Consider the following 24,188-nt stretch of genomic DNA (forward strand, 5'->3'; position numbering starts at 1 on the left):
ATCAAATATACCAAAGCAAATATTTATTTCATTACATTAATTATAATATTTACAGGAACAAATGAAAAAAAACAAACTTTACAAAACTAAGTAATAAATCTCAAATTGTCAAACCTAAATAAATCACTCTTGGGTCTCACTCTCCTGCGGATGCGGCACTGACGTTTTGACAAAGCAGGACCTGGCTACAGACTCAAATAACCTGGACAGAGCAATAATAAAAGTTAGAAAAACATAATCTGGTAGAAATTACTTACTTTTCAATCTCGGGCGCACAGTGGACGAACTGATGTTGCCAAAACTTGTACGTAGGGTTCTTAATAAGTTCGATGAACGTGATGAGCAGTCCCCAAGGATGCGGTCGATTTACGATCAGTCGTTCCAGCAAAACTCGCGTGATCTGCTCCTGGATCACTTCGGTGTTGGCCTCGGCGAACAAGTACAAGAACGTGCACGAAAAGTAGTGGGTGTGACTGTTGGGGTAGCGTAGCTGATTGGCCATCGCGTTGAAAAACAAGTAACGCCCTTCCGTGTCCAGATCGACGGTTAAATTTTGGAAAATGTCCATGTGGGCGCTGTGCGCTATCGTTGACATACTCGGTGAATGACCCTAAATTTCTGGTAGTAAGTATCGGCATTATCACAACAAAAGAGGGCGAATTTACCTTGTTTCGAATATGAGCAATAGCTTGAGTTCCAACATACAACACTAGGGCGTTCATCAGCGGTATATTATACCGGATACCAGGTTCATTAGACACCTGCAAGTTACTCCTTAACTCAGACAGGAACGTAACAGGAGCCCGAGCTTTCAGATAGGAGTCCAAATCCTTTTTGAACTGCGGTGGAGTGATCATTTGCGAGATATTCGTCAATATCCTGGGGGCATACGAGATTTCTGGTAACATGTCGACCTTCAAATTTGGGATAAACGGATCGGGTAGACGCATGGTGCGCGGGAACGCCGACAGTATCAAATTGCGCATTTGAATACAGTTGGGCGGGATTACGTCGCAGAAACCGTAGTAGTAGTCGCAGAGAAACTCGGGAAAGTCGTGCAGAAGGACGAGCAGAACGCGCAAAGTGCCTTTGTAGAGCATCGTCACCGGTTTGGCCAGTTCTGCGTTACGCAAAAACGGCGCCAGGTACTTGAAGAGATCGATTAGGAGTTGCGCGTACATTTGCCATCCCTTTTGTTGAGGCGTAGTACCTGTTAAAGTAACATAAAGTTGTATTTGTACAGGGTGTCTCAATTATTAATCTGAAAGGACAAGGGATTTTACAAAGCCCCCAAAATTTCTGACAGTTGTCACAATTAAGTTAAAAAAGTTAATGTCACGTAGCGGCTGTCGAAATTACTGTCAAACGATGTGAACGGATGTGGAGTTACAAAGTGACAGTTTTAATTTCTGTTGGACGAATGAACTGTTCACGTTGTCACGTTCTCAATTAAGTTAAGAAATGTCTTAATGTCACGTGACATCTGTCAACCACGTCACAGAAAATTAGCCTAACACAGGACGTGGAACTATAAAAATAGAAATTTAAATATCTGTTGGGACGGAATGGACGTTATAACTTCACCGAATAGTGTTTGACAGTGGTGACGTCACAGTTGATTCAAAAAGTGTCCAAACTGGTGTTTTTACGTCACGTAGCAGCTTTTGAGTCGAGATTGTTTTGATCTATTTATCTGCATATTATTACATTTTTATAAAAACTTAAAACTTAAAAGCCGGTTTACCTTTGAGGCCCAATTTATATGAACAACAAACAAGAGATTGTTACGTAGTTTTAGAATTGATACTAACATAGAACCTTACCTAACATGCGTCCTATAAAGACACGATGCGAAATCAGTTCCAGCCAGGCGTAGCAGAACCCGGCAGCTTTCGACGGCCTCAAAATGTGAAAAGTATGACAATAAGCGGTCAACATTTGGAAATTGATAGCTTCAAGAACCGGTTCGGGTGCGTTCAACTCCAAAAAGAGCATGGTAAATATCCTCTGGTAGGGCATCTGGTGGAATTCGACGTTCCTGTTGTCGTGGTCCTGCAGCAAACATCCGGCCACGATACCGAGAACTTTGTTGAGCAACTGAACTTTGGTCGATGTGTTGGTCGTGTCCCCTGAATGTTTCACCAATAGCGCGACTAGACGTACGAAAGCGTCCAAAGTGTGGTAGCACTTGGGACGGGACACGTTCGGACTGGACTTGTCCACTAAACCTCGGTAGACAGTTTCCACGCATAGTTGAGTCGATAAACGGAAAAAGCGGGTGATCAGGTCGTCCGTTTTAAGGATTCCGTGCAAGTTCATTTGATGCACGAATACGCTGAAAGCCTTAGTAGAATCGCGACCTTGGTGTTGCGAATTATAAATACTAATCCACTCTCTAAGGAGGTAATCAGTTTTTTCCACTAGGCCTGGAGGATCTTCGTAATTCGGGGCTCGCACCTGAAATACACAAAAAATGGGGTTGTAAACCAAAAAAATGTTTTTGCTGTATTTTACATCATATTACTATTATATTATTATTTTTCACGCAAATTTTAAATAAGAGGATTATCATAGATTATTTAATATTATGCGATATTATTCCAAATAATACTGATGTGTATTATTGCTTGATTATAGTATTATTAGGAATTATTTAGAATTATTGCATCTTATTAATATTAATATGCGAGTGACCCAGATATTATTCAAGTGTCACACCCCTCGTCTAGAGGCTTCTGGCAAATTTAAAACAATTTTGGTGGGAAAGTTGTCTCTGGCACTTTCAAAATGGTCCTAGAGGCCTATGGCAGTTTTTAAAAGCTGGTCAGTAGCATTTAAAGGACTATGAAAGTTTCAAAATGGCTCTAGAAGCCTCCGACAATTTAAAACAATTCTGGAAAGATTTAAAACACTTGTAAAGGCATCTGGCACTTTTTAGAAGAATGTCAGTGGTATTGAGGCACTTTCAAAATGGCTTTAGAGGCTTCTGGCAATTTAAAACAATATTTGGAAAGTTTAAGCCACTTGTGGAAGCCTCGAACACTTTTCAGAAGGTTCTCAGTGACATTTAGAGGTATTTTGCAGATTCAAACTGACTCTAGAGGCCTCTAGCAATTTTAAACAATTCTGGGAAGGTTTAGACACACAAAAAATTATTACATATAAAATAACCTCACCTGAAGAATACCAGTATGTATGTGAACAGTAGGTCCATTGGGGGCTCGATCACCAAAGAACGCGGTGTCGTGAGACTGTCTCAAAATCTCCATCATGCTGCCCAAACCTTCAGGGGGCTGTCGCGTATGAGACTGAATTTTAGCCAAAACTTCAACGGTGTTCGTCAAGTCGCTTTCGGCCACAAATTGACCCGATCGGTCGTTGATCAGGTAATGTTCGACCAATTGCATGGCGAACCCTACGCCCATGTAGTTTATTCCGTTCTCCAAGCATTGAGCCAAACTTAGATCGTATTGAGGCACGTTTACTAGTCCAGATTTGATTAAAGTGTCCACCGCGTCGATGTTGTAGCGCTGTTGTTCGTCCCGGCATTCGGTTAGATATCGGGTTACTAGTTTGATCACCCATTGTTGGCTGAATATACCTAATGAAGTACAGAAATAAGTTGTCAAAACCCAATAGTCGTAAAAACTTAAATAATTTTGTTGTTTAATAATAATGTAACAAAACAATACACTCTTACGTAAAGAACAAAAAATTTTATAAAAAGAATTATTGGACCAAATTGGAGAACATTTAATAACTTGAAGGGCCATTTCTGCCTTACAAATATGATGCAAACTGTTGCGTTTAAATGGAAATATACCATTAACTATAAATAGCCACAGAAAACTTGTGATCTAATTACAGACATACGTTTTTTTTTCATCTGCTTGACGTCATTCTCAAAGGGTAAAATTTTGACTATATGACCCTGATTTAGCTTGTCAACATGCTGAATATTAGTGCATTATTGGTCGGTGGTGGACAAAGAACATTACTGGATACATTCCACTAAGTATGTCAGAAAATAAAACAACAGAAACACACTCAGTTGGCCAAAGAGCTTGTTTTTACAATCGGTCAGTGTAAACTCTTTGAACGTTTTCTAAATAACATCACATACTCTTCACATAACAATCTCTAACCAGATAAGTAAGCAACAGTAACTTAACATGACAAATCGGTAATAACCAAATTACTTACCTAGCAAAGTCTTCAAAATCTTGAGATTCAAATCTTTGAAACGCAAAACAACGGGATCAGTCTCGCTCAAAGTAGGCACTAAACAATCTTGCAGCGACTCTACACATTTCTGCACTAAAGCTTGAGGTGGAGGCATGGTAACGTCTCTAGTGCGTAGAAAATGCAAAAGGCAATCGCGCACCCGCAACATGTTGGTGTTCATCAGTGAATACTGGGCTTGCGCGCTGGTCAGTTGCACGAACTGTTCGATTTCAGCGATGTACTTCTCAAACACCAACGTTACTTCGTCGTTTGCTAACACAGCCTGATTGATTGGGAACGGAGTGGAGGGATGCGGCTGCGGCTCTAGCTGGTTCATCAAAGGGTTTTGCATTAAAATGGTCGCGTCCCGTTCGTTCGGTAAGAAACCGGGGATGTTACGGCCGAATTCCTCGTACACGGCCATTTGAGAAGGCGTTAACCCTCCTACTTTCAAACGGATCGGCTCGGGCATTCGTTCCGCTTGGTATGTTAACGCCAGAGCATCGCAGTAGCACCTTCCATCTTTCCGGGCGATTCGGCGTAGTTCATACTCACTGCACAATTTTTTGTCGATTTCGGGAATAGCTTTTTCTACGGCTGTTTTCTGCACGATAGCGCAAGCCAACTCCATGTTATCGCTGGCAATAATGTTAGCGGCCTGCTCTACCATTTCCTTTTGCTGTATACTAGGCGTAACTAGGTTTGTGTTTAAAATTTGCTTCAAGTGGCTGTTAATTGACGTCATCAGTTGATCGCGACACGTGATCATTGCCATTCCGGCAGTCAAGTTCCTAACCTGTAAACATTGAGGTTGGTTTTGTGATGTCACTATGACAGTTACCTTACCATATAGTGGGCGGCCAATCGCATTCGTTCCTCGTCTGGTTCCAAGGCAAAGTCTTTGCGTATGATTTGCTCGCAAGTCTGAATAGCCATTTTGACCGAACGGTCTAGAACGGGAGCTAACCATTCTTGAATGGCTCGTTCAATGGCCGTTTTGGCCAAAGGTTTAAGTTGCGGCTGCGTTTGGAACAAGAGTGCATTTGGTGAGATAATTGTATGGGTTTGCAAGGCTTGCATCCCGTTCAATTGGATGTCAGCATAACTGAAACGTGGCTCCGGTTGTACCGGCAATGACGAAGTTGGAGTAGTACTTATGTTTTGAATCACCTAGTAAAATGTAATTTTCCCTAAATGAGATAAAAATCAATTTGAAACTTACTGGTGAACTGCTTGTCTGTCCTGGCAATATATTGGCCAGTTCAGTATCGGCCATTAACGTATTTTGACTGCTCTGAACTAAAGTTGACTGTTCCTTCTTGATGGGTTGTGATAATTGGAATTCGATTTTTCTGATCCGTTCCGGATCTTTTAGATAGATCGACGGTTTTAATTGAGCTACGTCAATTTCCAAATTTTTGCATAAAACCTGCCAAAACGTATATAGTTAACTCCAATTCTTTGTTTGTTAATTTTAGTGGATACCTTAATATAAGAGTACTAGCTACTAACTTAGCTACAATTTGGATAGTTTCTAGTTGTATTCTAGTTACTTTTTCAAATAAGTAGCTGTAGCTTTCTTGACAATGGTATTAATAAAGCTACATTTGAAGTAACTTAAGTTACTGAAACAGCTTGAAGACAGAAAAGTAGCATTAGCTACATAGATTATTTTAAGAATTGAATATCAAATAATAGCTGGCAATGGTGTAAAGGCAAAGTGGCACTAGTCAAAAACAGTCACGTGACCATAAAAAAAAGTTAGCTTAAGTTGTAAAAATTTGTTAAATGTACTATTGACGGTGGTAAAAGTTTAATTTGTAAAATACATGTCACGTGATTTTGGAAATGCAATTTTTGACCTGGCAGCACTGTAGGGCCCAGTGACACTAGTCAACAACAGTCACGTGACCATAAAAATATGTTCTGAATTACAAGTATTTTCAAAATTTGTTTTAAACAGTTATGACACCAAAAAATGGTAATTTTTGAGCTGGCAACACACAAAAACAGTCACGTGACCATAAAAACGTAGTTTCAACTGTAAAAACCTAATTTAGACAATTGGTAAAACAGGAAATGTCATGTTTACAACTGTAAAACGGGCTTTTTAACGATTTTTTTCCTGATATCTCTTTCCTATATTTGCACTAATTAGAAGTACTCAGAAAAATATTTGACACCTATTTTTTATTTTTGAACAACGCAACATTTTACTGCAAAAAAAACGTCAGTGAAAACCTTACTTATTTGGTACACCATATATCTGTGACGTAGAAAGGTCCATATGCCCTATATCTATTTATAGTTGAGTTAATTAATAATCAGAAAATATACAGTATTTCATTAAATATGTATCAACTTTGTCACCACAACCTGTCTAAATATACCAACCAATCTTACACTGCAATTACCTTCCTTACTAAATAAATAATAGAGGAAACATAACACTGTCGCGTACTAAAGAAATTTGATGTAAAAGATCGTTTTCATCAAATACGCAAATACGCTTTTAATCTTCCAAAGTAACAATTTCACAAAACCTACAGATATTCAGGTGATGTGTACTCAATTCTTTGGATTGCCCTAAATTAAACCAACTACTGTAGACAACTTACCTCAATTTCAAATTTAAGTGTAAGCTTCAGGTCAGGCTCGGAATGTAACTCTGCCAAAACGTTCATCAACGCCATAGTCCAGGGGTTTGGAGGTTTAAAAACCTTGCTTTTGGCGCAAGCCTCCAACACCTAAACATCGTAAAAATCCCTAAATACACTAATCACTTTAAGGTTTTTGAAGGTTTTAGATAAGTTTCCAATCAGCACTGCAGGGTTCTCATCTTCTCAATCAGAGTGTGTGATATTGTCATCATAAGTAAAAGTTTGGTACACAGTTGAAACTAAAGAACAAACTCACCTTGGCAACAAATGGTACAACATACAGCAACTCTTGTTGACCTTTATGGTAAGCTTCAACCAGGAGAGATTTAAGGTCGAGCTCCATTTGTAAGATGGGTTTGCTCCGGCTCAAAGTTAACATCCCTAACCAATGGCCCAGGTTTTTCAGTAGGGACCTGTCTGAAAAATTGGCTATTGCTTTGTCTGACCTCAACAACACTCGAATGTTTCTGAAATCATATAAAATTATCTACAATGTCCCTGGATAGGACTTGAGGAACCAACCTAAAAGTTTCTTTGACGACTAATTTGTACAGTTCGGTGATATTAAGAGTATCCAAGGAGTTGGAGTATAGATTATGAAAATTTACTTCTATGGAAGCGCGTTTCATTACCAAATACTGCGCCAACCACGGATAGTAATCGTCCGTCATCAGTTCACGTAATTCGTCGCACTTGGTCTTCAAATTCAATTGACTTAAATTGTTGAAAATAAAGGCCACTTTGTCTTGTAGTGCCTCATTTGGGGCGGCCGCTTTCTCGTCTTGTTCCGTAGCCACCAACAACGTATCAATGTTAGTTGCATTAGCAATTGACGGCCTACTTCCCAAAGTACTAGCCGGAGTAGTGCTGGCTTTGCTTGATATCGCGCTTCCAATAGCGCTAGTTTTGTACACGTGGGACACTTGAGTGGTCGGCGGAGCCAACATGGCCGCCAAACTAGCGGGCAGTACTGGACCTTCAGGTTTTGAGGGTGGTTCCATTGATTGCAACCCGTACTCCACGTACTCTTGTAGATGCGGAGGAAAATCGGTGAAATGCGAAATGGCTCGAACATGCTCGCAATACTTGTGATATTCCTTCAATCGGCTTTTAAAACGATCTAATGCTGCGATACCAAAATAATACATTTTCGACCCTTCGGGTTTTTTTAAAGCTTCCAAAACAAATCGTAGTGCTAGTCCTAAAGTTACATACGATGCTACAATCCCTCTTTCGATTATCCCTCCAAATAGTTGTGCAGTAATGTGTAATTCTTTGTCCGGATATTGCGGGAAAAATTTATATTCCTCAAACAGGCTGCGTAGCATACAGTTGAAAACCTGATGAAAGGAAAAACTAGTGTCAAATCAAGACTATAATCTATGTCACGAAAGTAGACGATTCAATGCCATTCGAACAATCAACGACATCATTTCTTTCAATACGGTAATGTTCTAGACATTTAGAAAATTCATGTCTTCCAATTTTGCAATTAGCTAAAAAGAGGAGAAGGTGAAAGTGAGATGCTTAAAATGCTGTATATGCACTATTCATACACATATTTACAGGATTTTTTTAATAATTAATTTCTATGATTACGAAGTCAAGCAAAGAGCACGTGACGCCTGACTGTAGCGTGTTTGTATCCGAGATCTGATTGAAACGAAGGCAGCTCGCATTGACCATCATTTTGAATGTTTTCATTAATCAAAAAAGGATTATTTTAAATTGCTTTATTCTGCACATCTTTTAAACAATGGCAATTGCCTTTTTAACGGCATTTCTTGAATATCACTATAGAAAGTTTTGCAAACCAGTTAGTATGAGGGGCCAGCCACTGAACTCCCACTCCCAAACTTTAGTATTTTATTTACTGAAATATTTTCAAGAACAAAAAGACAATGGAGGAAAAATGGACCAAATATGTATAAGAAGTGTAATATAAATGAACGTTTTGCTTTTTTGTTACAGAGAGTGGCTGCAGCATTAAATATAGTGTAACTACCATCACCAGAGTGGAAAAACTCTTTGACACTAACAAAAACGTTCTGAAATCTCCGGGGGAAAAACTCTGATTTGCCTGAAAGTCGTAAATGTGATATTAGTGACACTATCAGATGTATTTTGAAATTAATAAATCTCTCTATATTCAGAAGAGATTTCTTCCTTATTCTTTTTCTTCAGGATTCCTTAATAATTTTCTTTATTTTCAGACCTCTCCGGTAGACCGTAGTGTGTATAGGGTATAAAATAACATTTCACTAACTTAATTTCCAATTTCAATACATCATATCGAATCTATCTAAGAGGTACGTTCACATTTCTTTATTCGCCGTACCATAGAAAAATTGGATGATATTGAATCGTCATGTTTCGTGAGAAAGATAATACTAAATATTACAAAAATGTAATTGTGCTAATAAATGATTGTAATACAAGAACACTTACTTCTTTTTCCCGCTTATTCGGAGAATCCTGAAATCTCTTTAACATATTCAATACCTCGTCGATTGATAAAGTTGGATGTGGTGGATGATTGTATATACGCTGAAAGTAGTTGTTGGCCTCGTCTTCTATTTCTTTAGAAATGTGATGAGAACCGTCAGTAAACGGAGTGTATTCTGGCACTCTCGCTTTGTCTAGATTTCCATTCGGACCTTTGTATGGTAAAATGTTACATATGTCACTTAATAATGTTCAAACGTTTCTACCTATGCGACTGAGACTTCCAATCTGATTGACACCAAGAACTAGAGAAGCACCAGTACCGACGGGGCCTTGATGTTGCATGGGGATCAAAGGGAACGGACTGTTGGACGGTCCACCACTAATAATTCTCGAAGGCGATCCTGGGGACTGTACCAACGGCCCCAGACCCCCTTGAAGGTTAAAAGCGTTGCTGCTCGGCCCTGTACGCGCATACCCTTTCCATTGGCTGTACGTTTCAGTTAGCTTAGTATACTGACCGGCTAACGTTAAATTCGACAGGTTGGTTCCTAGTCCTTGCAGTTGTTGATCGACTCCCGTGTGGCCGTACATTGGCCCCGGGAACAGAGACGGATTCAGGCTGGTGTCTAAGGCGCGACCGCGCAGTAGGTTATTCTGTTGACGCGACTTCAACACCATGGTGCACGTGTTCACCACGTTTACAATGGCCTCCTGGCAGTCGGGGCTCACGTTCATGTTAGTGACGCAACGTTGAAGGCAGAGAACCAAAGTGGTCAAAGTTTCTGTCGGCAACGGGATGGCTTTAAGTAAAGGATCCTCCTGTAAACGTTTATACAATTCCAAACATGTTTTTTTTTTGTCTAAAATTTATAATAACCAGTTTTCATCCATTTGTTTTGTTCATGTTAAAACATGTAAGTTGTAGAGGAGTGTTAAATAAAATGAGACAGCTAAAGTTGTTAGTTTTAAAATTCTAGGTCAGTAATGAATGTAACCTGGATTAGGATATACAGGTGTGGTAAATCCAAAACCGACCATAGGAAAACCGCGTAACGGACAGAGAAACGTACATTATTGCATGCGCGGGACTAAGACAGAAAACGAAAAAAATATCAAGTAGGCCATATTTTCAGCGCGCTGTTGCCAAACGCCAAGTTATTTTGTCGACGGTATTTGAGTGATACTTGGCGTTTGGCAACAGCCCGCTGAAAATATGGCCTACTTCATTTTTTTTTCGTTTTCTGTCTTAGTCCCGCGCATGCAATAATGTACGTTTCTCTGTCCGTTACGCGGTTTTCCTATGGTCGGTTTTGGATTTACCACACCTGTATACACTATTAACAATAACAACACCATTAATCGAGTTGTTTATAAAGATATTACCTAAAGTACTAATCATTCACTGTTTTAATCAAAGCAATGATAAACATGTGATTCAGCCTATTGGTTTTCCAGAAAATAACATTCAAATTAGGTTTGATACTCTCCTGACTGAAGTTGGAAAAAAAGTTTCTAAAAATGTATCTAAGAAAGCTTCCAACTAAATTAAATCGTTTTACCACTGCTACAAAGCGCCGTAGCATCAATGGCAGTCACGTGACCATATTTAAAGTCAAAATGTTGTTTCTGAAGGTAACGTAATAATTTTTATGACAAAAGAGAATTTGTGTAGGTCACGTGACTGTTTTCAATTATCAAATTCAGTGAAGAAGATCGCCTAATTATTTTCAAACGTCCTATGGAATCTTGAAGGACACTTCACTGTTCTTATGGTTAAAATAGCATCTTTGCAGCATATTTAAGGTTCAAATATTATTGTGCAGGTCATATGACCATTTTTACCATTAAAATAAATTTCTGAAGATCACGTGATTGTTTTTAACTATTAAATTTGCCTACAAAGGTTACGTGACTATTTTCAAGCGTCAAACGGAATCTTGAAGCTCACGCGACTTCACTTAAGGTTAAAAATAAAATCCTTGCAGTCACGTGACCATATTTAAGGTCAACATGTTGTTCTGAGGGTCAAGTGACCAGTTTTATGACTGATGACTGGGTAGGTGTTTCTGAAAGTTACGTGACCAAATAGCATCCTTAAGGTCACGTTACCAATTTTTACGATAAAAAACCAATATTTACAGTAAATAATCACTTGTCCAAAATTTCAAAAATTCAAAATTTACCAATTACAAGAAAACAAAGGACGAATAGGAAATTCTGACTGCGCAATCAAACTCACCATGAAAAATACCTTGTAAGCAATGCCTTTTGGTTTTGGAAGTTTCCATATAAAAATAAGCAAATTAGGCCACCCTGCACAAACATTAATAAACCCAAGCTTTGTTGTTTTACTCGATAAAAACAATGTACGCCCTTAAAGTTTGGGTGAAGCCAAATCAAACTTAAAACTACAAAAATCTAACCTTTCCAATTTGAGGACATCTGCGAAGTAAAAACTTAACGCAGGCTGATATAAACGCCTCTCCATGCTCGCTGATCTTATCAGACAGCCATTTTTCCAACTTGAGATATTCGCGCCGCGACGCCAAACAAGCCAAGTCAATAATGAACGGGTAAGACTGAGCGGATTGTGCGTTTAACAGCATCGACAGCGCCTTTAAATCTTGGGCTACATCCAGGATTCTTGATAATCTACAATTTACAATCTCAGCGTTGTTGTACGCGACTAAACCCTGGCTCTCATAAACGAATATTCGTGAAATGTCACGTTTGCCAGAAATCGTTGGATTGATTTCAATTTTTTTACGAATTTTGGGATTTTTACACATCAACATCATAAACCAAAGTTATAATTATTACTACTTGTAATATACATCAAGGTATTTTTAATTGTTATGGCACCTTTTAGAACTCAAACTATATTACTATGTGAATGTGATACAACATCCATTAAAAAAAAATAGGGAAATTAGTACGGAAGATTTTTCAACTTAGACCAGAACAAGGAGCTTACCAGAGAGGAGAAAAACACTTAAATTATTATTTTAGACTACCTAAACAGTTATTTGACAATTTATTTGTCAGAAATTAGACCTCACATTACAAAATGTATCTGCAGGAGAAAGAGTAGCTTGCACATAAAGTGTCTAACCCCCATTTGCACCGTCGTGCTTTAAGTCAAGTTAAGTGTGGTTCAGACTGTGTAGAATACAGTTGAAAAGTCACAGTCTGGACTACGCTTAACTTAAGCTAGGTTTGAAGTTTGACAGTGCAAATGGCAAAGAACAGTAAAATTCACTAATATTCAGTCAGACCTTCAGACGTTCAAATGATGCCAATTTATTTCTTTTTTTGTGGTTAGAATTGTTAGAAAATTTGTCGGCTTTTTATCCGAATATTCGTTAATGAGAACCAATCTTAAAATTCAGGAAAACTTACCGTGTCTGATCACAATCACCTCGGGTATACCATTCTGACATGGCGTGCATGATAATGGGTTTGATGTTCAGATTCTGAGTGTGCCACGCATGATGTAACAAAATCCCGGAGTTGGGGTGATTTCCCAAGAAAATCGGTATTAAATTGGTGAGTAACTCTTGACGCAACACAGTCACCGGACCGGATATCTGCAGTAGAGCTAACAGCAGCACGTCTGGGCAACTGTAAACCAACCCTCAGGCTAGAATTTAATCCCACTTGTAAAAAAACATCAAACCTGTGTAATGGCGTTTTGAACAACTCCTGAACAGGATTGTACAGTCCGTATTCGGACATGTTGAGTAGTAGCTCGATCAAATTCAATGATCTCCAATTTGATAAGTCTTTGCCGTCAGGTTCGGGAGGGGTTTTCAACGTTTCAACGGTTACCAAAGCGCACGGATAGTCGCCGAAACAAAACACGTCCGGATTTTTCAAAATCTGCTGAATCAAACTGAACTGACCATCCACGTTGCCCCATCGCTTGTAAAACTGATCCACCGGAAACGTGTCCGGATGAAATCCCAAAGCTTGAAAACCTTGCCTGAGGGCGCTAATCAGTATAAACAATCCTTGTCGGTCTTTAATGACAAATTCGGGATGATCGAGTTCGGCGACTACGTTGTTCCACTGCAACGAGGGCGAGACCTCCTTCAACGACTGTACGAAGATTTCAATGTTCCATGACGATCGTAACTCCTGGTTCTTAAAATTCCCCAAAGAGTCTTCTAAGCCAGTATGAGTGCGACACATCACGGCTAAAACCCGCGCTACAGTGGACGGAGCAATGTCCCGCCCTCCTAATTTTATTATCGCCCCACGGCATTCTTCCAGAGAAGATGTGAAACCATATCCTAATTCTTTCACTAGGTCCGCTAAAGGTGTATCTAGAGTTCCACCAGATAATCTGATGACAAAAGTAGAAAGTTTTAAGAATAAACTACACATTAATAATTAAATAATTACCCTGGTCCGTCTGAAGACATCTCTGAAAACAATTCCGCCTGCTCAGGGTAAACTAAAGGAGCTAAAACCACAGGTACTTGGTCTTTAGGAAAATCCTTTTGTAGGGTGTTCAAAAAGGTGGTGTGGATGTCGTTGGTTAAACCAACCTCCTTGGGGGTTTCAAGTATCGACGATAAGATAAAATGTAAAAGTTCAGGACTGGTTTCTTGAAGTCCTCCTTCGTATTGATGACTACTTCCTCCAGAGTCTATCACCAAAATTATTATCTTAAAATTTCCTGTCTACAGGTAAATTTCATAAAATTTAAACGAAAAGAACTAACATTAAGAAAACTACACCATTTCCAAAAGTAGTTTAGAAAAGGCCAAGTAAAATTCAGAACATTCAAAGGCAATTCCATAAAATTCATTATCTGTGAATAAAATTACCAAAGCTGAGACTCCAAGGCACTTTAATAAATTAATATACTTTATAAAACAATGAATGTTATGAAAAAAGTAACACAATTTAGAGTAAAAAGATACTGAATTACACTTGATATACTTTCTAAATTACACTCTTTCTGAATTATAGTTAGAAATGGTGTAGAGCATTGCTATACCGTTTTAATGATGTTTGATAGAGAAGGATACATATACACTAGTTGGAAAACGTGTGGCTGTGCTCATTAGATGACAACATTGCCAAAAACATAAAAAAATAGTTAATAGTCAATTAAAATAAAATTGAAAGCCTAAAAGCACACTGAGACAAAAATCGAGTAGATAATAATGATTGCAAATTTTGCAGTGTTACCAAATTTAAAATAACCATTAAACTATATGGTTGCCTGAAATTACAGGTTATATTTTGATATTTGAACGAATCTTCTAACTGTCATAGTAACCAAGTTAGCATGTGTCAAATAAAGACACCTATCATATAAGAGAAACAGTTGAAAAATTGGTATTTCAAATTTAGACACTGGTAAAATTGTAAGAACTACGTTTTTTGGCAGTAAATGGAAACCCAAAAAATAATCACAGCCCACAGGTGTAAACCTAATCAAAATATGTTAAAGATTGGGGCAAAATCAATTACGTTTGTTGGGTATGTTTTCGTTGGGTTTTAATAGCAAAAACTGTTAGTTTATGTGGGAATTTGTTGGTTTTACTGCTGTCACAGAATTAAAGAATTTTTCCTTTTTAAAGGTACTGTATAGGTTAACGTCAGTAACGTGAAAAATAGCGTTTTTTTTCCAGATGGGAAACAAGCATTTTTATTGTGACATGTTAAGAAAAGTATCTGAAATAAAGGTAAATAACGTCTTTCTGAAGACCTTTAGGGCAAAATAGCATTTTAGTGATTTGGCCTACAATATTTGACATTTGATATTTTCATAAATTTTTACAATTAACTGAGTTACTGAAAGGTAAAGTTATCTAAATTAACATCAAGACACTTGCTTCCACTAAACCGTCCTAAGCAAATATCATTTTTCTGAGGCCTTTTATTGCAAAATACCATTTTAGTAATTTGGTAGAAATTGATTTTCTACAATTTTTGTTTCTTGAAATTTACATGAATTTGGTTAATTAACTAAGAGAGAAAGAGACGACACCATTTAATTAATCTAAAGTTAGAATTGCTTGGCAAGAGGGGAGCTGCAGTCAAGAGAGGTACAATTTTAGGATTTGGATAGTGACCAGACTGATTATTTATATCCCTAGACTTAGGGATTATTGGTCAATAACTTATTAGGTATATCATACTGGCAGCCTTTTTGAACAATGTAGTTTTTCAGACTTAAAGTGTGCATTTTCAAAAATAAAAAAATTATAGGGAGTCCCGCTTTCTCCAAAACAATAATTGGAAGTATTTAAGAACAGTTTTATAAAATATATTCACTAATTTCATTAAAAGGTAACAAAAATCCTTACCAATATAAGCTCTTACTAATTGGGGTACTGCAGTCCTCAAATGGCTGTGTGCAACACTAGCAATGTCAGGGACCGAAGAATGTCTGAGTACTAAGCCAAACAGCACTTCACGTACAGCACTGAGTTTTAAACACTTGCTGAACTGGGTGAAAAACTGGGGTCCAAATTTGAGGTTCTACAAATTAAACCTGATTAGTCTTGCACTAAATTATGCAAAATTGCAGCTCACTTTATTGTTAACCTTGCCGGTAATGTGGGAGATTATTGTTAATAGCGCGGGTGTATTGAGGAGACGGCTGGTTTGATCTAAGAACAGTTGAGCCCTAGTGTCTGTTTCACTAAAATCAACTGCAGCATACAGACACTGAAAGAGGTGACGATCTGCCTCAAGACCATGCAAATTGACTATCTGAAAGCATAAAATTGTGGTAACAAACTGGAATATTTGCTGTGCATATAATACCCCCTAAAGCATTTGTTATGGGTTATGACCCCAGGTACCTACTTACTTCTGGTTTTGGTACTTACCTAAATGGCCCATTTACTCTCATTATAATAAATAGGTTAAACAATACAAATAAACCAAGAGAAATTGAAAGAATATTCTTAACACATGTTTTTTTGTTAAAGTACAAAGCAAACAAAAAAACCTAATGGGTACTCAAAATGGCGACCAAACAAATGTTGACAAAACGTGCCTGTAGGGGGCATGGACAATGATGGCTGGCCCAAAAAAAGCGTAAACCAACCTTAATCAGTTCGTCGACCACTTGCTGGTAGTTCTTTTTCGTTAAAGTAACAACTAAATAACCGATTTGTGACAAAGTAAGCGATAACGGATCAAGGTTCATAGTTCCATGAACGCCACTTCGAAAGCTTCAAATTGCTTTGAAGCTTTCTGCAGACACTGGCACCAAAACGATTCAGTTTTTTGCGTTGAACAAATTGACGTTATATGGTCCAAGACCATCATCGAATCTTTTCGATCGCACCGTTTCAACCCGAAATTTGCATCGCCTTTTTGCAAAAGTAATACGAAAAGAATTCACGAATAATGACAAAGCACAACACAAACCAGGAACGCAACTCACAACTGAGAAATCACTTTTTAGCTGAGCTTAGCTTGAGATTATGAGACATGAGATTGGACTTCCGCTAGACAATTTGACGTGAATGACAGTATTGATAGAAGTATAAATGTCGGATGCCAGGCTTTATGATGTTCACGTGTAGAGCGCCATCTAAAGCAATAGTTTTGACTGAATAACGCAATTCCTCAATTAAATAAAGGGATTGAATAACCACAATAATTAATTATTTAAAACTTTATGACATCTCAAACACAGCTTACACTTACTTAAAACATTTATACGAAATGCTTAGATGACTAGAAATTAATACAAATGTACTTGGTAAAAGAAAAGAAATTCTTTTTTATATACACTAAGGTTTAAAATTTAAAATATATTGTACTAATAATAAAAAAATGTGCTTTTTTACTAAATTTTTGATAACTGGAATTGTTATTTATAATAAGACACTTTGCACACTTTGATTTCTTACTGGCTAAAAGTTTTGGTTCGTTTTTGTGCCGTTTTGATGGTTGTTTAGGCGGCAGCTTTCAGTGTCTGCAAGTAGAAAAATACAGTGAGAAATAAAATGTAACAGTTGAGAGTGTAAAAATAGCAGGGAATGGTACAGAAAAAAGTGGATTGAAGCAAACAAAACGTTTAAATTCGATATTTAGTACCTATTTGAATGAAACGGTGTGTTTGTGCTGATGAAAGCTCAAAAATCGCCGATGCTTCTATGTGGTTTCTGTATTATCTGAAAATGACGTCTGATGATGAAAATGCGAAATAAAAGAAGCACACAATGACCGGGGATGAGTAGCAAACAATTAAAGTTAACAAACCTTGGCAATATCCACTCCAGTCATACTTTTGACCAGTTCCGGGACTTTATTGACTATATCCAACACTTCTCCAGTTAGCTTGGCAGCACCCACTTCTCCATTGCCGGTAGACACCATGGTAACCTTCTTAGCTTGCGAAAGTGGCGCCGCCACTTCAGCAGCCACCCTCGGTAACACATCCAAGAACATGTCAATCATGGCAGCGTCCTTGTATTCTTTCCAAGCTTCCGCCTTTTTAGCCATTTGCTCGGCCTCAGCCTTGGCTTTAGCCTCGATGGCGAAAGCCTCGGCCTCGCCTTTAAGCCTCACGGCCTCCGCTTCTGCTTCCGCTTCTAGAAGAACCTTTTTCCGAGATGCTTCGGCTATTTTCTCGAGACGGTATTTTTCAGCTTCGGCCGGACGTCGTACAGTGGCTTCCAGTTCTCTTTCTCTTCTCGCTATTTCCTGTTCCTGTACGGCTATTTGTTGAGTACGTTCCACAACCTGGTTTAGTGATGATTCACTTATTTATATATACAGAGTGTCAAAATAAATACAGTATGAAAACTTACCATAATCTGCATTTCTTCTTCCTTGATCTTTTGTTTGGTTTTGGCCGCCTGCAGTTCGTAGGCCATTTCGGCTTCAGCGTTTTTGGTTTGCACCTCCACATCGTATGCGGCCTTTTTCAGCTCGAAATCGCGTCGTGCTTTGGCGATTTCCGTGTCGTTCAAAAACACTGACGCCATACGTTGTTCCTCTGCTATGGCCTCTTTAATAGCAGCGTCGGCGCGAGCCTCAGCCTCACCAATCCTCGCGTCCCGTTTTACTTCGGCCGTTCTGGCCATTCCCAGACTTTTCAGGTAACCCTGGTATATATAAAGTTACTAGAGAAAATACCAGCTAGAGAGCTTTGAGAATGGTTTAGTACCAAAAACTCCCAAAAGATTCTTCTGTTAACATTTAAAAAGCAGGGCAAACAAAAAACACTATTTAATCTATAAAACAAAAAATCCACATACCTTAGCGCCCTTTTGCACATGCAGAAATTTCCATTATACCCAACAAAAAATGTATACAATCATATGATTTAATAACATAACTAATAGTGACTCACCTCTTCGTCCCGAATATCTTTGATGGTGTAGGACACCACTGTGATTCCCATATTAACCAAATCGGAAGAGGCCACCTCAAAAACTTGCGTGCTAAACTTTTTTCGGTCCTTGTAAATCTCCTCCACTGTCATGGACCCCATAATGGCCCTTTGATGACCTTCCAGGGTTACCAGAGCGATGTGCTCGATTTCCGGTTCGCTTTTACCCAAAAATTGTTCGCAAGCCGCCAAGAGCATTTCCGCATTTTGACCCTGGATTTTTACCTAACCCAACCCCATGTTAACTTCAAGAAAAAGCAAAGAAAAAATGCTGCAACTCACTTGAGCTATTCCTGTCACAGAAATTGGAACACCCTGACTTGTATACACTTTGGGACTGTCAACGATAAGCGTCATGATATTCAATGATAGTCTGCAATTTAGTGAGAAATTAATGTTTTTTCAAACACCTCAAAATCATTTAAAAATACCTTTGAATTTGTTGCAAACAGGGCCAAATAAAGGCACGTCCCCCTGGAACTAAGTTTGGTTTGCCGTAACAGCATCCTACAGCAGAAATTGTGTTTTATGTTTTTTTTTTAAATTTAGAGTTATTCTAGTTGTGAAGTTGAAATTTGAATGTGACAGGTCATGTGCAAAATATCACACTCAAAACAAAATGTTGAAAAAAGCCCCCTAAACATTTTTAATTAGGCAACTTAATGATAAATATGAGGCATAACAACAAATTGAAACAGTTTTACACCTGGAGGCAATGTAAATAAGTCTTCCTGTAGATTTCTCCAGAAGTATTTTGCTCCTTACCTCTAATTTATGCTGATACAGTCACCTAAATTAATTCATTAAACTACTAGATTACCCTAATAATCCCTTTACTGATAGTGTATATCAAATTTTCACTTAATTTAATCCAGTTTTGAGGAAGTGTATCTCAACTCATTATTTCACAACAACAATAAGGCTCTAATAAATAATTTTAAGCTATTTTTTTGCATTTGCATAAAAATACTATATAAATGGGACACAAACCTGAAATTACAAGAGCTTCATTTGGTCCGCAAGTCACAAATCCCCAGGTCATGTCGCGTTATTTACCAACCTTCTACTGGAAATTCTGAGTAGCAAGTTGTTAATTAAAAATAACAACCTTTAATAGGCTTTAATAGATGTTTTGGATTTTTTTTAAAAATTAAAAGCCCCAACATCAACAACAAACTGTCAGATTAATCAATAACCTAAAATCCTACTGACAACTGACATGTGTCTAAGTGACAGACAAGACTAAACGTTTACTTTTGCTATCCTTGTCTACTAAGTGCGATGAACAAGGATAAAAATATGTCTATGTAGAGGGCGCAATAGTAGGCGTAGCCCTCTCCACCTCCAATCCCCACTACCCTAGAGTAGAGTATTTTGACTGAATGTCTGTTTCTCAAATTTCTATTTATGCTGGTTTTTTCTTTTTCGTATTTTTCTGCAGTTTTGCCCTAACCAGACGAAAACCTGCATATTGGTGTATTAGAAAAGTTTGAGTAAACCCCGATGGTAGCTCAAACTGATTAAATTAGAACCTTGACACTCCCCCTACAACTAGAATCATTTTCTTGAAATTCGGCTTTCTTCTTCTGTTATGACCCCAAAGGTCATCAGATATTTAACTTTTTAACGAATTTCTTGCCCTAAATGGCCAGAAAACGTATCAAAGATGGTGAGAGTATAATTGGAGAGCTGCAAAAAGGTGAAATCCTACAGGACAAAACTGGTAATAAGTGGAAGTTGGGGAAAGCTATAGGAATTGGGGGTTTTGGAGAGATCTATGATATATCAAGTTGTAAATCTACTGTAAATGTGGACCAGAAAAGTAAATATGTTGCCAAGATCGAGAAACACAGTAGTGGACCACTTTTTGTTGAAATCAACTGTTATTTAAGACTGGGCAAACTTGAGACAAGTGAGTAGCAATATAACTGGGTAAGTGAGTATATAAAACATGATTTTTATTGATTGCAGTTGAGAAATGGAAGGTCCAGAACAACCTGACATTTTTGGGGATGCCCCACTTTGTAGCCTCAGGTTCACACTCCTCAAATAACAAGTACCGTTTCCTAGTACTTCCCAAGTATAAAAAAGATTTGGAAGCTATCTTGAGAACCAAAAGGATTTTCAACCTAAAAACTGTCCTAGTTATAGCTTCAAGGATAATTGACACCCTGGAATACATTCACAGTCATGGGTATGTTCACTCAGACATCAAAGCCCCCAATATTATGCTCAGTCAGGGTAACTCAAGAATACAACCAAAACGGCAGTGTCGCTATGCAAAGAAAATTGATAATAGGACTCCTCTGAAAATTCACAAAAAATTTAGACACCACAGATTTAATTTGCGCCCCATCACAAAAACCAACTACTATGATGACAGTCCCTATTTAGATGAAATGTTGACTGTTTATGAGAAGTATCAAACAGAAGCAAACAGTGCCACAAATACATTTGAAGGGGACCAAATATATCTCTTGGACTATGGACTGGCCACTAAATATATTCTAACCAATGGGGAGCACCGGAAATTTGCCGTCGATCATCGCAGAGCTCATGCTGGAACCATACAGTTTTGTTCAAGGGATGCCCATAAAGGTGTTGCTTCAAGAAGATCAGACTTGGAGTCTCTGGCTTATAATATGATTTACTGGTTGACTGGTAAATATGCTTTGTATAGAGTTTTACTACAGGAAATTAAATGGTTTAATTTAAGGTACTTTGCCTTGGCTTGGAGATGTGAATGATCCAGAGTTGGTGGAAAAGAAAAAGAATAAAGTCTTCACCGATGTGAAATTGTTTCTGCAAATCTGTTTTGAGGATGTTCCCCAGTTTTTAGTTGAAATGTTCAAATATCTGAGCAAGTTAAGTTTTGAGGTAAGTTTTGATATACAAAATGTTTTGTTATATCATTCATTTTAGTTAATTTACAAAATTGCAGTAGCTATGCAAAGGCAAAACATATTTAATCAATTTTATAAGATTCTCTAAAATGTTGCAAAAGTCTGAAAGGTTTTGGAACGTTGCCAAAGGCTTTATAACATTCTGACAGGTTCTAGAAGCTTCTGCAAGGTTTGGGAACGTTGCCAAAGGCTCTAGAACGTTCTGACAAGTTCTAAATGCTTCATCAAAGTCCTGGAAGATTTTGAAATAGTGCAGAAGGCTTTAGAACGTTCTGGCAAGTTTCACAAAGATCTGGAACACTTTTAGACATTGCAAAAAGCTCTAGAAGATACTGGGTAGTTCTAGAAGATTTATCAAAGATGTGGACTACTAATAATGAAAGAAAATACGAGACGGATTTAAGATTATCTAAAAAACTTGCAAAATCGCCTAGGATTGTTGCAACAGCTCTAGAAATGTTCCAAAACATCTAAAAATGTTGCCAAGAGTTTAGAAATATTTGAAAAGGTCTAAAAAGGTTATAAAAGCTCTAGAAATGTTATAAAAACGTTTATGATTGTTGTAGAAGCCCTAGAAATGTTTCAAAAGTTCTAAAAACTTGCAATATGGCCTACAGTGTTGCAAATGCTCTAGAAATGTTACAAAAGTCTTTGCGTCAAAAAAAGTAATTTTTTCACAGGTTTCATTGCTTATTAGTGGTGTTTTTAAGGTTAATAAATTCTTTTAGGAAGCCCCCAACTACAATTTTTTCCGAGAATTATTCACAAAAACCATTAAAAACTACGGATATAAGGAAGACTGGAAACTGGACTTTGATAATTTGGAAAGTTGGAGCAGGAAGGAGAAAACAGTAAAAAATAATAGGAAAGAAAATAAGTGTGTTTTTAAAAGACCCAGCATGCTGTTGTACAGCCCCCTTAAACCATTAAGCTCGAATATCATATTAAAACGGTTTGTTTTTAGATTTTTTCGCATTGGTTTTGGTTAATTGAATGCGCGTTGTAGGCCGAAATTGAGGAAGAAAATCAACGACAAACTAGCCCAAGACAGTATGATGAACTGGTCGAAAATCCTGGTTGACCCGGAGACCATTATTAAACAAGCGACCAACAGGCAAAAGTCACCGGACGATGATCGTCCCTTAAGTATGTCCAAACAAGAGTTGGAAAGTATGAATCCCACTGCGGCGATGCGAGAAGTGTTCGGGAAATTGTCAGAAAAACTGGAGAGGTCACCTTATTATGGATGCAGAAGGGACGAGTGAGTATTATTTAAACATTTTGTGGCTTAAAATCTTTTATAGGGTGTCTCAAATTCGATGGTTCGCATTTTTGACTCCAGAAGGATTAATTGTCATTACAAGTCAAAAGAAAAAAAAACAGTTTTCAGGGTGTTCTAGGAGCTTCTTGAAGGTTTCATGTGACTACAACGTTGCCAAAGGCTGTAGAACGTTCTGACTAACTCTGAGAAGCTTCATCAAAGATATTAAAGGTTTTGGAACGTTGTCAAAGATTGTAAAACGTTCTGACACGCTTTAGGAGCCTATTAAAAGATCTGGAAGATTGCAAAAGGCTCTATAACATTCTGACTAGTTTTAGAAGCTTCTGCAAAAGTCTGAAAGGTTTGTGGTCGTTGCCAAAGGCTTTAAAACGTTCTGGGTAGTTCTGAAAGCTTTATCAAAGATCTGAAATGCTTTGGATCGTTACCGAAGGGTTCTAGAACGTTCTGTAAACCATCGAATTTGAGACATCCTGTACATTTTGAACTTTACTGAGATATTTTTCTAGATTTCCATGGATAGAAGGTTACACTGCGGAAATGATGCGGGTGCACAGACAAGCGGTGGAACGTCAAGAACTAGATATGCACCTGGCTGTGCGACAAACCATGAAAAAATACAAAAGAAAACGACTGAACGCGTCTGTTTCTCCTTCGCGATCCTTACTGAAAAAGTTACGGTCGGTTGGTAAGTCACTTTTATTTGTCATTGAAATGATTTAATAGAAAATGTTAAAACGCAGCGAAATCCGAACATTGTTTGAGGAGGACAAGAACGTGCAGACGGGCTTGACGACTGTTCTCAGCTATTTATTGATAAGACTGGCTTTTTATTGTATTTCCTAGATTATTTGGCGCAATATAAAAATTTCGCGGATTTAAAGGAAAAATAAGTGTAATTCTGTGATTGGTTGCAGCTGTACTTATGGTTTTTTCTTAACAATTTCTAAGAGCTTTTAAAACTTTCTAGAACAACTTGATCTGAACTTTTTATTTAATTGGATATAAAATTAGTATCAAAAAACATGCTACGTTTCCTAATGTTTATGTCTCCTATTTGTTTATAGGTTGTAACTATATATTTTTATATTAATAGTTAAATCTTGTGTATAGATGTAATATTCAATTCGAATACCATTTTATAGTTTCGAGTCGAGCAGTATTTCAATATATAGGGAAAAGTATTTTTTTGTTAGTTTATTTAGTAAATGATTCTGTGATGATTTGTTTCGTAAAATTCTTGACTTCTAAATATATACGTTTTAACTTTACGTTTCTTCATTTGATTGTAAAAACTACCA

The 24,188-nt window shown here is 37.7% G+C and overlaps 3 protein-coding genes across 7 annotated transcripts; 1 reads left to right on the plus strand and 2 right to left on the minus strand.

The window, feature by feature from the left end:
• Positions 1-8: 8 nt before the first annotated feature.
• Not1 (CCR4-NOT transcription complex subunit 1) lies at positions 9-16,794 on the minus strand. 4 transcript variants are annotated; one of them, XM_081987732.1, is made up of 21 exons: positions 16,405-16,794; positions 15,885-16,064; positions 15,656-15,830; positions 13,737-13,983; positions 13,009-13,677; positions 12,732-12,953; positions 11,756-11,984; positions 9,851-10,151; positions 9,596-9,793; positions 9,333-9,541; positions 7,407-8,224; positions 7,141-7,351; positions 6,843-6,971; positions 5,447-5,653; positions 5,071-5,394; positions 4,204-5,020; positions 3,177-3,601; positions 1,812-2,457; positions 666-1,210; positions 258-610; positions 9-202 (listed from the first exon to the last, which is right to left on the minus strand). In XM_081987732.1, exons 1-21 carry the CDS (start codon positions 16,504-16,506, stop codon positions 124-126), a joined length of 7,086 nt encoding a protein of 2,361 aa, XP_081843858.1. In that variant the 5' UTR covers positions 16,507-16,794; the 3' UTR covers positions 9-123. The 4 variants fall into 4 exon arrangements, with proteins under 4 accessions (XP_081843858.1, XP_081843859.1, XP_081843857.1 ...); XM_081987733.1 differs by having other exon boundaries at positions 1,824-2,457; positions 16,405-16,793; XM_081987731.1 differs by having other exon boundaries at positions 1,824-2,457; positions 9,596-10,151.
• A 171-nt stretch (positions 16,795-16,965) lies between these two features.
• Positions 16,966-19,906, minus strand: Flo1 (flotillin-1). Of its 2 annotated transcripts, XM_081987859.1 has the most exons (8): positions 19,696-19,906; positions 19,137-19,212; positions 18,988-19,078; positions 18,667-18,930; positions 18,122-18,418; positions 17,571-18,053; positions 17,406-17,482; positions 16,966-17,283 (listed from the first exon to the last, which is right to left on the minus strand). In XM_081987859.1, the coding sequence occupies exons 1-7, from the start codon at positions 19,745-19,747 to the stop codon at positions 17,444-17,446; spliced, it is 1,302 nt and encodes a 433-aa protein (XP_081843985.1). In that variant the 5' UTR covers positions 19,748-19,906; the 3' UTR covers positions 16,966-17,283; positions 17,406-17,443. The 2 variants fall into 2 exon arrangements, with proteins under 2 accessions (XP_081843985.1, XP_081843987.1); XM_081987861.1 differs by lacking the exon at positions 17,406-17,482.
• A 153-nt stretch (positions 19,907-20,059) lies between these two features.
• LOC145734446 (serine/threonine-protein kinase VRK1-like) lies at positions 20,060-24,158 on the plus strand. Its single transcript, XM_081987809.1, has 7 exons — positions 20,060-20,617; positions 20,677-21,366; positions 21,422-21,582; positions 22,337-22,560; positions 22,615-22,869; positions 23,397-23,575; positions 23,631-24,158. Exons 1-7 carry the CDS (start codon positions 20,350-20,352, stop codon positions 23,678-23,680), a joined length of 1,827 nt encoding a protein of 608 aa, XP_081843935.1. The 5' UTR covers positions 20,060-20,349; the 3' UTR covers positions 23,681-24,158.
• Positions 24,159-24,188: the final 30 nt, after the last annotated feature.

Source organism: Ips typographus, linkage group LG10 (genome assembly GCF_016097725.1).
Source record: "Ips typographus isolate SLU linkage group LG10, UJ_Ityp_2.0, whole genome shotgun sequence".
NCBI lineage: Eukaryota > Metazoa > Arthropoda > Insecta > Coleoptera > Curculionidae > Ips > Ips typographus.

Excerpts from the sequence above, each read along its gene's own strand:
- Flo1 (XM_081987859.1), bottom strand. The coding sequence starts at position 19,747 with ATGACCTGGGGATTTGTGACTTGCGGACCAAATGAAGCTCTTGTAATT. Across the intron at positions 19,213-19,695 it reads TGAAGCTCTTGTAATTTCAG|GATGCTGTTACGGCAAACCA; the intron begins GTTTGTGTCCCA and ends TTTCTGCTGTAG. Across the intron at positions 17,483-17,570 it reads CTGGAGTGGATATTGCCAAG|ATAATACAGAAACCACATAG; the intron begins GTTTGTTAACTT and ends CGTCATTTTCAG.
- Not1 (XM_081987730.1), bottom strand. The coding sequence starts at position 16,506 with ATGAACCTTGATCCGTTATCGCTTACTTTGTCACAAATCGGTTATTTA. Across the intron at positions 9,542-9,595 it reads TGGAAGTCTCAGTCGCATAG|GTCCGAATGGAAATCTAGAC; the intron begins GTAGAAACGTTT and ends TACCATACAAAG. Across the intron at positions 7,352-7,406 it reads GTCGTCAAAGAAACTTTTAG|AAACATTCGAGTGTTGTTGA; the intron begins GTTGGTTCCTCA and ends ATATGATTTCAG.
- LOC145734446 (XM_081987809.1), top strand. The coding sequence starts at position 20,350 with ATGGCCAGAAAACGTATCAAAGATGGTGAGAGTATAATTGGAGAGCTG. Across the intron at positions 22,870-23,396 it reads TATGGATGCAGAAGGGACGA|ATTTCCATGGATAGAAGGTT; the intron begins GTGAGTATTATT and ends ATATTTTTCTAG. Across the intron at positions 23,576-23,630 it reads GAAAAAGTTACGGTCGGTTG|CGAAATCCGAACATTGTTTG; the intron begins GTAAGTCACTTT and ends GTTAAAACGCAG.